The sequence below is a fragment of the Leptidea sinapis genome, chromosome 25 (assembly GCF_905404315.1).
Source record: "Leptidea sinapis chromosome 25, ilLepSina1.1, whole genome shotgun sequence".
Classification (NCBI taxonomy): Eukaryota; Metazoa; Arthropoda; class Insecta; order Lepidoptera; family Pieridae; genus Leptidea; species Leptidea sinapis.
In genome coordinates this window covers 692,758-707,065 of record NC_066289.1, presented here as the reverse complement: position 1 = coordinate 707,065, position 14,308 = coordinate 692,758, and the positions used below count along the sequence as shown (strand labels likewise).

Below are 14,308 nucleotides of genomic sequence, written 5' to 3'. Positions count from 1 at the left end.
CCTCTGTACGGCTTCCCAAGAGATACCAGAGAAAACAATGGCTGTGTCATCAGCATAAGTGAATATACTTGCCCCGTCCATCTGGAGGTTACATAGGTCGTTAATATAGATTAAAAAGAGTGTCGGGCCAAGGACACTGCCCTGCGGCACGCCAAATTTCACATTTTCCATTGTGCTGTGGTATAGGTCACTTAACTTCCTGTATTCGGTCATTTAGGTAGCTGTCTAGGAGAGAGAGGGCTTTGTCACGAATGCCCAGGCCCTCCAATCTGCGCACAAGAATGGGAATAGAAACTGTGTCAAAGGCCTTTTTTAAATCTAGAAAAACTGCGAGACATTTATTGCCCTTGTCCACTTCTCTTACTATAGTTTTTGTTAATCCTAAAATTGCGTCTTGTGTGGAAACACCTTTTCTAAAGCCATATTGACAATTAGAAATAATATTATATTTATTGAAGTATTTAAGAAGTCTATTGTTAATTAATTTTTCTATTATTTTTGAAATAGCAGACAATACAGAGATAGGTCTATAATTGTTTACATCAGTTTTAGTCCCACTCTTGTACACAGGAGTAACAATGGAACGCTTTAGAGAGGAAGGAAAAATACCTGATTTAAAGCAGAGATTAGCCAATCTTGTTATAAGTGGGATCAAGTAATCTTTAGAGAGCTTTAGAAATTTCGTTGAAATTCCGTCCCAGCCAGGAGCGCTTCTAGAGTCAAGACTCATAAGTATGCTGTTGATCTCTTCAGTATCAGTATCAAGTAGTACAAAAGAAGATGAATGAAAATGATGTATAGAGGGACTTTGGTAGGAGCCAGTTTGCTCAATAATTGTTTTAGCCAGCTTTTGTCCATTTTCAACAAAGATTCTATTAATCAGATTTACTGAGTTTTGTGGGTCAGGAGTAATATTAAGTAGCTCGATGTTTTTAGTTTTAGGAGGCTTATAATGAGTTATTTCATTTATAGTACTCCAGTGAGCTCTAGGGTGTCTTAGGGACTTATTTATTTGATCTTTGTTGTATTTTATTTTAAGCTTCTTTATGAGGTTAGTGCAATAATTTTGGAAACGTTTGTAGGTTAATTTTAGAATAAGACTCTGTGGGTTTAATCTCAGTTTAATTTGCATATTGTGTCGAAGTTTGATGCAACGCAAAACTCCAGGCGTTATCCATGGCTTCAATATTCTTTTAGTGTGCGATATCACTGAGAGTTTAGTGTTTACTTGGATAGCAGATTTGATCAATTCTATTAAATAAGTAGAAAATAAATTAGGGTCATTAAATATATTTAATTTAGTAACGTCAGTGGATATAAGGGTGCGATATGCTTTGTTAAAATCAGTAGTAGTTTTAATGTTGCGTTTTGACTTTTTTTCATATGTGCTCGATATAGTCAACACCACCATGTTGTGGTCTGTTACTGTTGTATTTAGTATAGCTACATAAACTTTATTTTCGTTCTTTTCTAGCTTGAGAATGACATGATCGATGCAGCTATTCTCTCTCGTGGATGTAGTATGGCCCGGTAAGAGACCATGAAAAGATAGTACATTTAAATATTCAAGCCTATTCCTACGTTCATGGGCTTTTTCAGTCTGAGTAGGTATAAGGTCAATATTTATGTCGCCTAGAATAAATATATTTCTGTGATGCGTGATAGATTCAAGAAATGAATTGAGGGAAGAAATAAAGTTATCAGCTTTGTTGTAGGATGGGGATCGATAAATTCCAAGAAAAGTATAATTAGAGGTCACAATCTGAAGTCCAGTTGCTTCACAAAGAGCTAATTCTAGTATTTGGACCTGCAAGTTACTTTTTACATAAACCACCACTCCATCATTTTGATTAAGTAGTCTTAATAATGTTTATTACATCAATAACTCATCTTAATAAAGCTATGTAATGCTTATATTCTTCCCAATTAGATAATAGTTATACTAATAGGCCTTGGTCTGGTCGAAAATGAACCTCCTTTCATTCTCATTCATTCTCTGCGTCACCTGATTGCCCAGGCCTGGTTCATTGCTTCAGGTTTCTACTCGGGCAACATGTCCCGCCCACCGCGACCTCGAGCCTGGGCCAAACAATGCATGAAAGAAAGTAGGCTTTAGCATGTCAGTAATAATATAATAATACCGAATACACTAATGTAGTAACCTTGATGACAAATAAATAAAAAATGCCATACGTGGGTTTCACGAAGAGAATGAATCATGAGTTGCCTAAGAGTTGGCGGTATCAATTCAATGATTGCATGAAAGATTGGACAAATAGCAGACTGTTCCGGATTAGATACCTACTTTTATATTAAACACAAATACTTGGGACGTTGTGGAACAACTCCTTTGAACTCCATAATACCTAAACATACATAAATATACAATATAATCGTCGGGCAATGTATTTTTTTTATTTTATTTTTATGGAATAGGGGGACAAACGAGCGTACGGGTCACCGGTTGTTAAGTGATCACCGCCGCCCACAATCTCTTGCAACACCAGAGGAATCACAGGAGCGTTGCCGGCCTTTAAGAGAGGTATACGGGCTTTTTTTGAAGGTACCCATGTCGTATCGTCCCGGAATCACCGCACAAGGAAGTTCATTCCACAGCCTTGTAGTACGTGGAAGAAAGCTCCTTGTAAACCGCACTGTGGAGCACCGCCACACATCCAGATGGTGGGGATGATATCCTGACTTGTGGCGTGTCGTGCGAAGGTGGAATTCGGCGACAGGAATCAGGTTAAACAGCTCTTCGGAACACTCCCCGTGATAAATGCGGTAGAAGACACACAATGAAGCGACGTCTCTACGCAACGCCAAGTGATCCAGCCGTTCACAGAGCACTGGGTCCCCGACAATTCAAGCTGCTCTGCGTTGCACGTGGTCAAATGGATCGAGCTGATATTGGGGTGCGCCAGACCAGAGATGACAGCAATACTCCATGTGTGGCCGGACCTGCGCTTTGTACAGCGCTAGAATGTGGGCCGGCTTGAAGTATTGCCGTGCTCTATTAATGACGCCCAGTTTCTTTGAAGCCAATTTGGCTTTGCCCTCCAGATGGCCACGAAATTGGCAATCGCTCGAGATTTCGAGACCCAGTATTCCGATACTAGGCGAGGCTTTTAGGGAGGTGTTGTCGAAGAGCGGTGATACGACAAATGGGGTTTTTTAGTAGTAAACGCGCAAACTTGAGTCTTCTGGAGGTTAAATTGGACAAGGTTAAATTTACCCCATTCCGCGACTTTCTCAAGAGAGGATTCGATAGAAGACACAAGTTTCTCCCGGCACTGGTCGACGATTTCCCGAGAGACACCTGCATGGCCCGTGTATACGGCATCACCATCTGCATAGCAATGAATGTTGGAGGTGTCCAATATATCATTGATATGCAGAAGAAACAGCGTAGGAGATAGCACACAGCCTTGGGGCACTCCAGCATTCACGGGCTCCGGGTTCGAGCAATGTCCGTCGACAACGACCTGTATGCTGCGCCCAGTGAGGAAGCTGGTGGTCCACTTGCACAAGCTCTCGGGAAGCCCAAATGATGGAAGTTTTGAGAGGAGCGCCTTGTGCCATACACTATCAAAGGCCTTCGCTATATCCAGGCTAACTGCCAGGCCTTCCCCCTTGCTTTCAATAGCCGCAGCCAATCTTAGCACCGGCGTCAACTCAGGGGCACACGTTCTAAGCACGATTGGAGAAATGCCATCCGGCCCGCTCGACTTCCTGACGTCCAACGAAAACAGAGCTCGCCTAACAGTTTTCTGTTTGAACTGTACTTCAGGCATAGAGCTCTGACACCGCGGGATGGTTGGCAGTGTTTTTCCGTTGTCGTCAAGAGTCGAGTTGGAGGCGAAAAGAGCGCACAGGAGATCGGCTTTCTCTTTTGCCGTATGGGCCAGGGTGTCATTCCTCATGTGCAACGGCGGCATGGACGAATTGCCACCGGTCCTCGACACTAACCCATGCGAAACATAGCGGCACCAAGCCGTTACTTCACGCCGGAATTCTGTGCGAGAGTGGTAATTAGCCCGGACGAGTCTGGCCCGATTGTGCTGACGTCAAAAGACGGCAGCGTGACTTTCCCACTTCTAAAAAGACCTTAGTCGCCTCTTACGACACCCATGGGCCTGGGACTATTCTTTTTATGCCCCTGGGAGAGTACAGGGCTAATTACAGGAGTAATTCTTGAACATATTATTATTGAAAAATCTGAAAGGTTTTGTGAAGCAATGCTGAGAAATAAAAGCACGATATTTGTTTTTCTTGAGGCTTCGACACGGGGTAATTACTAGCGAGCCGCCGCGGTCACGGGGTGATTGCTAGTGAGTCATCGCCGTCACAGGACAATTCCTAGCGAGGCTTCGCGGTCACGGGGTAATTCCTAGCAAGCCGTCGCGGTCACGGGGTAATTCCTAGCGAGTCGAGGTCATGGTGTGATTACATAGCGAGTCGGTCCTAACGGAACAGTGATTAAAAATGTACAGACGCTTTGAATATATAGTTTAGAATTAATACACATTGAATTGATCCTGAAGCGTTATTTCAATTCAATTTTCATTAATAATTCATCAAGAATAAAACTGCTTGGCAGAGAAATAGATGACACTTAATCGATTAGTTATATTCATTCTTATGGTTAATAAGTTCCATCAAGTTTTTGTTATTATAAGTAGGTAATCCAAGAAAATATTTTTCACTGAGTATTTTGTGGCTTCTTCTCAGCAGGTCGCTATAGTGAAACCATAGTAAATAAGTATTTTATTAGATAGATTAATAATTATGGGTCATTGGATTAAAAAGATAGTAACATTCCATAGATTAGATATTGAAATCCATAACATTTCATAGATTAGATATTGAAAAATAAGAAAGTAATCAATGTGAAAACTATGAATCAAAAATCACACTTATGATTCACGACACCTAGCGTAAAGCAACTGCACTAGCTTTAGTTACTGTTTGTCGAAGCAAAGGCAGCGGCATCTATCGAGCTCACGAAATAGTAGTTTTATAGAAATGCTTACCAGATGTCGTTGCTGGTCTTACTCGCGCAAAACCGATAACCTTTTCGCTGGCTTTCGTTCGCTGTATGTGTTACAGTGTAGTTCGTTTGTTTGTTACGTTTTTATGCCTTAACTAATGAATCGATTATCATGAAATTGTGCATTAACGTTGGCAGGGGTACAGAGAAGAACGGAGTGTATATATTTTTGTACAAAAAGTTTTGTGGTCGGGTTCATTTGTTACGAATGACAGTGAAAGAAAACTTTTAAAGCAACGACAATTATTTCCAAACTTGTTTAAATAGCAGACAATTATATTGACATTATTTGAGCAATACAAGATGGCCGCACGGTTCTGATATTTGCAGAGAACCTACATTAGGAGTAACTTTTGGAGTGTATAATGGCCGCCGCGCAAAACTATCATTTGAACAAAATGGATATCATTTCAATGGTTCTCAGCGTGACACGCATTTAATTTGGCCGAAATCGCGAGCAAAAACTAGTAACAATTTAAAATAGTTAATATGAACCATTAGGCGAGGATATTAATAACACTATAGTATCCCCCTCTATATATATATTTAGTTCGAGTAGACCGCAGACCCAAATTTATTTTTATGAGTTTTGGCCTGTAGATACTTCTTACCAAGAACTGGACAGTAGCTAGTAGTTAAAATTAGCTAGAGCTAAGAATATTACTAAATATGATTTAATTGAGTTTTGAACATGAATGAATACTTACTGAATGAATTGTTTTTTGACCTAAAGGATGAAGTAATTACTTATATATCATATTTAAATAAGTTTAGGGTCGAAGCACTTAAATCCGAGAATCTGGTGTCCCCTAGCTAGCGATTCAGCACATGTCCTTACCTCTCCATACCTTCGAAGGTGTGGAAATGCTAACACTAAGTACCATCATAATTATTAATGCATGGTATTTTTCGTAAATAAAAAACAGGTTTCAAGTTTTCAACAATTTGTATTTTTGCACCTTAGGTGATTTTATATTAAATAAAAATTTCTCTTTTCTTATATACACATTAAATCAAATTTAGTCGGTGTATTTACAAATATATTAAATAGATTTTAGTAAAAATTAGAAGAAATTTAACAATACTTATGACTTAAAGCTATCTATGCTAAGAACATCAACAACTTCCATTCAAATGAAACGCAGACTAAATTTTAATTGTTAAAATTCGTACACATTCACATGGTGAACATCATGAAGTTTGTAAGACGTCTCGCCACTAGAGTGAACTTAGTTACCCAATGAACGAAACATAGAACTCTGACATGACGCTGACAGCAGTGCTAGGTTATAATATATAGTCTTGCAGCACCAAACAATCAAAAACAGACAGACAGAACAACAATGAACATTCCCTGATCAAATACTATGCAATAATAACATATCTCTTAAAGTTAGTCTAGATTTCATTACCATATCTGGGTTTCAATAAAAGTTATTCTTATAGCTGTCACTAACAAGAGAAATTACAAAATTACGAGAAAAACATTTATGAAAAACAGTAACTCCTAACAGATTTCGGTCATGACTTAGTCTGGGACTAATAGAGCGCTGGTACTTAGACTGTGCTTAGACTAATACCGTAAAACTAAGTTGGGTGTGATAAAACGTGAACTTGATTTCTGCATTGGGCTGTCTTAGCTTCGAAAAACTGTAATCAAAGATTATGCTAAGCTTATAGTCAGCTAACGTTTACGTAAGTATGTTTTACGTATTTAAGCTACAGACTTTAGTCTGAGCGAAGTCTAAGAACGCTCTTCAGTGCCCAGCGTTCGAAACTAAGCAATGTCATAACTCACACATATATCTAACATTTTAATCTTTTATATAGGAACACGCTTTTCTCGATAAACTTCAATATACATTTCTCGAAACTGTTATACTGATGTCAAAGATTCGCTGCCCACGGTGCTATAAGTCATAGTTAAACGCGTGATAATTGTTATATTTTAATATCTACACATATTAATAACGATCTTGCATTGCGTTCGGGAAGATTCTATCCGACGTAAGCTTATTTTTCTTGTACCTAGAATGATTAACGTTTAACATGATGCAACAATATGTAAAGTGTCAGAATTTAGTCTTCTCCGTTTCGATAGTCACACATGATTTAAAATTGATTACACATATACCTACCTACGCTAGCCATGTCTAAGAGACTTCGTCTCGCCTACCATAGTAAAAATAGTAAAAACCGTAGAGCCGTTCTTACTATTCAAAAGAAGTGCGAATCACATCATCGTTGTATTCACTACAATTTCGTCAAGAATGAAGCTGTTTTATGTAATTAATACTCTATGTGATGAATGCTAATTATGTTTTAATTCTTTTAATACTTCGTATCAGATTGAACTGTGGCAGAGTTAGTAATATTATTGTCAGATAATCCTAAATACGAAAAGATCGAACATTCGATACAGCCCACCCTGTTTCATATATAGCACTCCTCGATCTGCAGAATGTTCGCTTTATCTAAATACTTACTTTCATAATTAACACCTTGATCAAGCGTTATTAACATTTAACAAGTTGTGTGAAATACTTACACAAATAAACTTACTAGTGAACAACCATTTAGAGAGATAAAGTGTTTAACAAGTTTCACGTAAGAAATATACAATATTTTGTGCTTAAAACATACATTATTGCATATGACAAACATAACCATGGCTGGATTTACGGCCGTTTTCAATAACCTATCTATCCTTAGTTTAACTTACTAGACGTAGACAAATCTATCCTTTTACGCTTATTGACAGATAGCATTGGACTATAACGGCCGTTCCCAATATACTATCTACAGATACAGATAAATTACTACCTTCTACTGTCAGTAATTAACAGTCAATAATCTGAAGCTGTCCCAATATACCCGATAAGTCATTCTTATCGACTTATATTGGGACGCGTGAATTGAAATTTCCATACAAACTTCTATCGCAGGTAAGCTATACGTCGTCCAATTGACAGACAGCGTGTACGGATAAGGTGAGTTACCATCGATAAGTTTATTGGGACAGAAAAGTCAACGGTAGTTACGATTTTTATCTCAAGTATGAGATAGACTGAATATTGGGAACGGCCGTACCTATATTGGACATAACTATGAATAGATAAGATCTTGTCAGTAAACGGTGACAGCAATGTATCCGTAAGTTAAGCTAAGGGTAGATAGGTTATTGAAAACGACCAATAATTGAATAAGCGATTCGAGTCATATTATGGTTGACATTCTCACAAGGCTTATGCAATATAATCCGAAAAAAAATACGTATGTTACTATTTATTACAACTAGATCTGTATTCAGAAACTTATGAGTATTATAAATAAGGATCTTTTACATGTAAATAATTAAAAGTGATTAAGAGATCATAATTTAAATTCTACTACTAAAACATTTGCTAGAATTACTCTAATTACGTAATTTAATAATACATGCCACTGGGGAAGTGTTGAATGGGAAGAAAAAGTGTTGAGTTAGCGAAAACAGAGAGAGGAAACACCTTAACGAAAAGTTTTGAGCAAATTTTGTTAAATAAAACTCTTGAGCAAGGAAAGACAGGCAGGAGCTGTCGGTACAAGTTCTGTACAAAAAAGGGTTTTAAAGATGCGAGAGGCTAAACAAAGGCGAAGTATACAATCGTTTGATGGCGGAATTGGATTCTCTCCCGCCCATAACTACGACTAGAAAATCAAAATGAAGCTACATGCTAATACAACATTATTATTTAACAGTCATGTTATACTTAGTATTAAAATGCCGTGGCACGTGGTAAAGTTAATAAATGGCACAGTTTCACGTTAGTTTTGTAAGAACGTTAAAATTATATAATTATATCTAACAAATTAACACTGAGAAAAGGTACTATTTAATTTGAAAACGCGTTGTTAAAATATAAATTCACAAATAATATAATATAAACGGCAACTATCCAACGAACTTTTCACTTCTACCCATATTTTCAATTGATGTGACAATCGTATACATGTTAAATACTCATTTCCAGTCAATGGTATATCCTGAAATTCTTACTGGATTACCGGATATAATTTGCGCTCCTTACTGCACTGGAATATAGCAAATACATAGACACCATCACGGATAACCGTTCTATATTATGATCTACAAAGAGAAACGAATACGTGGAAAGACACATTGATACACAATATTGAGTAGGCCATTCCTCTTTGTCTGTGTTTGATCCCAGTCTATTTCATTCAATTACCCTATCTAATCAAAATAAATACATCGAGTCGATAACCTCCTATCATAATAATTACAAATATGTATAAAAAGATATATAAATTTCAATGAATTCACAAATGTAGAGTTAATAAAGCTTCGTTAAACACGATTAACACCTAGGCGATGAAATTATTTTATAACTTCAACGTGAAGATATAACAGTTCAGTTATCTTGCTCGGAGGAGCCACTGCCGCCCGTGACGTCACCAGTGTCCCGCGGCCGGGTCGTGCTCGGCGCCGTGTCCTCGGCGGTGGTGACAGTCCCCGTGTGCTACAGCGAGTCGTGGTGATGGCTCGGGCCTCCGCCCCCTCGCTCGCGTTTCAGCCGCTGCTTCAGATGCACTTTAGCATGACGCTTTTTTTCATCCGAACGCGCGAATTTTCGGCCACAGACATCACAAGCGAACGGTTTCTCACCCGTGTGTGTTCGGACATGTGTCGTCAGATGATCCGACCGACTGAAGGACCGCATACATATCCGACACTGGAACGGCTTCTGCCCCGTGTGTATTCGGATGTGCCTCGTCAACTCGTCCGACCTCGAGAACCGTCGGTCGCAGCCCTCGACCGGGCAGGCGTAGGGCCGCTCGTGGACGGGCGTCTTGCTGGGCCGGTTGGGGTACTTGCGCGGCTTGACCGCCACCAGCCGCAGGGGCTGCGCGCTCTGCTGGTACACCTGCGAGAGGATCTCGTGGCCCTTGCTCGTGGACGGGTTGTACTCGGCCAGCTGCACGGGGCGGTCGCTGGCCGGCGCGGGGTACGGCTCCCTCTTGGGCAGGCCGGAGGGCCCGGGCGCGGGCTGCGGCACGCTGGCGTACTCCTGGCTCTCCCACGAGTGCTGCGGCTGCGGCCGGTACTCGCAGTGCTGCGGCTGGCACTGCTGCGGCGCCGCGCAGTAGGCCGGCTGGCACTCGGGCGGCAGCAGCTCGACGCGCTCCTCGTACTCCTGCTGGAAGTACTTGTCGACGCTGTTGGGGCCGCCGGAGGGCAGCAGCCACTGCAGCGAGGGTGAGGCCGCGCGCTTGCCGGGCGGCCCGTACAGCGAGGCGCTCGCACTAGACGCATTGCTGGCGTCCTCGGCGCGTGCGCCCGGCGACAGTGACGACTCGTGCTTGTGTCTCCGCGGCGAGCAGCCCAGCGACAACTCATCGCCCGGCAGCGAGCCTGCAACCAACACAGACCTTGCAGCACGCTCTGAGCACAGGTACGGGAGGAACACAGGAAAAAGGCGGACAAACCGAGAAGACCGCCGCCCACATTCTCTTGCAGCACCTTTAAGGAATCTTTTATTGACGGTACCCATGTCGTATCGTCCAGGAAACACCGCACAAGAAAGCTCATTCCACAGCTTTGTAGTACTAACAAGCGACGTGCTATTGGCTATTAGACATTTGTCTGCTCTTAATAAAACATTAATTTCAAAAAATTACGCTTATGAATGTCAAAGTTCCACATTTTATTTTTCAATTAAAGCTCAAAAAACTCATTCTGAATTTGAGACAATATAACAGTACCTTACAGATTATGATGATGCAATTAAAATACTCAAATATCTGCTCAATGACACGAGAGTATAAGTTATATCAATTATTCAGAACAACTACTGCTAGTATAGTTTCACAAAATATTTGAATACGTCGGTTATATTTTAAGAATTTTGCATCTATTGCGGTTGAAGAATATAATATCTAGATAACTAATAGGTAATAAACTTAGAAACGAGCAAAAAAACACGAACGGACAGGTTTTCGATCCATAATCGTAAGTATACAACCTTAGGATTGGAATAGATATTAAGGTTATTTTATTTAATTTGGTCACATTTGATTTGGTCTTTTTGACCAATGATATTTAAAAATACTATAATATCATTGTTTTTGACTCAATTTAAATACTCTTTATAACGGGATATCGTCGTGTTAGCCGTATTTACAAAGCTATAAGTAATTAGTGGAAATTATTACCTGAATAGAATATTGTATAAAATAGAATTTCATGTTAAAGTTATAATTAATTACCGGCTTGTTTCATTAAAAAAATCTTAGTTATGCCTAAACTAATAAGTAATAATATTTTTTATTAAAGGCAATACATCCTGTATACATACGAAAGAAATAGGTACAATGATATTCTAATATAAATAAAGATAAAAAGTAAAATATCACTATAACCCTTTAATTATTTTATTTAACATTATCTTTCAAATCAAATTAAATATGAATATTAAATTGAGGAAAAACCTTAAAATCTTTTGTAATTTTATTTATTTAAAATATTGAAAGCCATAATATTAAAAGATAAAGCCCTTTACGTAATTATCTTAATTACTTAATTTTTATTTAACATCATCTCTCAAATCAAATTAAATATCAGTTGTAGTACTTATTTTCAATTTAATTTAAGGCATTACCTGAAAATATGTGATAATTATATCTACTAAAAGATAAAATATTAAAAGATATTATAATATTTGCTGCCACAAATCATTGGCCCTATTCCGCGTGGCTTAATTTTGATATTTCATTCAGTTATGGTGCATGACGGAAAAGAGTTGGAGAGATAAGAGACAGCAGTTGGAAGCTGATACTCTTATCACTTTTAAAACTACGTCTAACCAACTGTTATGATCACCTTGCAAATTGTACTCAACTCAATTAATATGTCATTGATTTTTTACTAATCATATTTGTTTTTTTTTTATTAAACTATTTTTTATTGTATTTTTGTATTGTAGGTAGGTACCTATTTATTTCAATAATTAAACATCTTTAATGTAACTACACCAAAACTTTTTCTTATAGTTATGATAATTTTTTTTTAATTGTAATTTTTAATTTATACATTTCAATTTTTAATTAATGTTAGCTAATACATTAAGTTATGTATATACTTTAATATAAAATTGGTTATAGACGGTCTATTCTTTCTGAAATAAAATATTTTTATTTAATTTTTACAATTACAAAAAAAAATCTTAAGGCCTTTGGGAAAAATAACTTAAGTTCATATTAAGGGTTGCCAAATTAATTACTGATTTTAATCATTTAATTTATTGAATCACATTCACAGAATTAAAATTACCTTTTAATTATTAGGTTACATACATTTACTGGTACCATATTATATTCAATAGTAATACACTAGAACCGGTATAGTTACCGGGTTTATAATGTTTAATATTTATTTGAATTACACTATTTAATGGAATTTATTATTTATAAAAAGAAATTATTTAATTTATTTTTAATTCATTATGTAATGAAAAAACTTTAAAATTTACAAATAGTAGAGTCCCACTTTTTTAATTTTACTAAGACAACTCTTTTTTTTCTACGGAAATAATAACTGGCCACCATAAAAATCAGACTCTTGATTAGAATAATTTAAAAATAACAGTACAAAAAATGTAATCAATCAGTAATGGGTAAAATATCGAAATATGTCGCGTCGATCGATAGATCTGACGTAACGCATAAATACCGTCGGTAAAGTTTCAGCGGTGTTCCTGGCTTAGCGTTATTATTATTGTAAATATTGTGATCCCCATCAACGAAGCGCGCCGCATAACTTTCATTTTCACTTTAACTATCAACCATGAACTTCTCGGGAACGTCCAGACACAACACTCAATAGATATTAACTCTACAATGAAACGTCCTTCTGTATTTGTAAAACATTATACTTAATACACAACACGGTCCTCACACTACGATATCCTACACAATAAACGCCGCGATGTTTGTTTACGAGTTTATCAGAAACGCGTCGCATCGGCGGGGGCTCTGCATGCATCAAGAGTTATCCGGTATCGCATGAGATGTAATGTCGGCGGTTGGAGGCGCACCTGATATCGGCGGAGGTTCCAAGAGATTCGGGAAGAACGCCGGCAGATCCGACGTGGCCACTGGAGTGTTGAGATCGGCCGGTGCTCCAGATATCGGGACTGAGATCGGTTTTAGCGCGCAGTCAAATCCCAAGGCTCCCATGTCAGCCAGAGATAAGAGATGCGCGCCCGCGGGAGGCTCTGCATCAGTGCCCATGCCGTCGGGCACCACCTGCTCCTCGGCCCAGGGGCCGAGTGGAATTACGAACAACGCCAGCGTGAATACGGCCTGTCACGCGGCCGGTACGAAAGGGACTGGCGCCGCGCGAGCCCGCATCGCGTTTTATCAATGGAGCCGCGGTCCCATATTCGGTAGCGAGGCGCGCGCCTCGGCCAATGAGAGCGCGGCGTGCGGCTGACGTCACCACCCGGCGCCGCCCACCGCCCGCACCACCCCACCCGCCGCCCTGTCCCTCCTCGCTGATCACTCGCCGCTGAAGCCTCCCCGGCGCTCGTGTCTCAGTCGTGGGCCTCGGGACGAGTCGCGACACTGGCCGCCATTGACAATGAACGTCGAACCAACAGTTCGCTCAATAACAAAGCAAACACTGCCCCACAACGCTGTACGTATACTGACATTATTTTACATCGTGTAGGGACAGAAAGATTCTTCGATCTTATGGTCGTATTACACAATACACTTATAAGTATTTTGAATAATTTTGATAATTATAGCTTATTATGAAGTTTGAATGTTGCTGCAAACACATTCTACTAAAAGTTAAAAGTTCTATGCCGAAGTATATCTTACAAAAACGAAAGTAAGGAAGCTGAGGGGGTAAGAAGGGGCAGATTATTTGGAAAATGAACCTTATTCTCTACATAACAGTATTTCTAATTAAAGTTATTTGTCAACAATCACACTTGGAGAAAGCTACTTTTAATTGCTATCATTCTTTTCCGAGACTTTAATTTCTTATTAAAAAAAAATAACAAAAAACAACCGACTTCAAAATAAACTATTCCAAAACAATAGATATAATATGCACTAAAAAGTATAAAAATAATTGCGTATTTTTATACAATCTAATTCTAGTTACGATTATTGTAATTTTTGGAATCGTTGTCCTTCCGCCGCGACCCGCTCTCGCCTCTCACCTCCTCACGACTCAAGCACATCACACCT

General features: G+C 39.0%; 2 protein-coding genes across 3 annotated transcripts in view; both read right to left on the bottom strand.

Moving 5' to 3' along the window:
• Positions 1-14,308, bottom strand: part of LOC126972240 (transmembrane protein 127-like) — a 551,958-nt gene that overhangs the window by 187,683 nt on the left and 349,967 nt on the right. The gene's annotated exons all lie outside the window — the stretch shown is intronic.
• Positions 5,978-14,308, bottom strand: part of LOC126972230 (early growth response protein 3-like) — a 53,644-nt gene continuing 45,313 nt past the window's right edge. The window contains exons 1-2 of one of the 2 annotated variants that reach the window (XM_050818875.1): positions 13,144-13,448; positions 5,978-10,463 (exon numbers count right to left, since the gene is read on the bottom strand). In XM_050818875.1, the coding sequence (XP_050674832.1) occupies positions 9,571-10,463; positions 13,144-13,339 (1,089 nt within the window). In that variant the 5' untranslated portion in view covers positions 13,340-13,448 and the 3' untranslated portion in view covers positions 5,978-9,570. Of the gene's footprint in view, positions 10,464-13,143; positions 13,449-14,308 lie in introns of those variants that run through there. The other variant, XM_050818874.1, reaches the window with a different exon arrangement.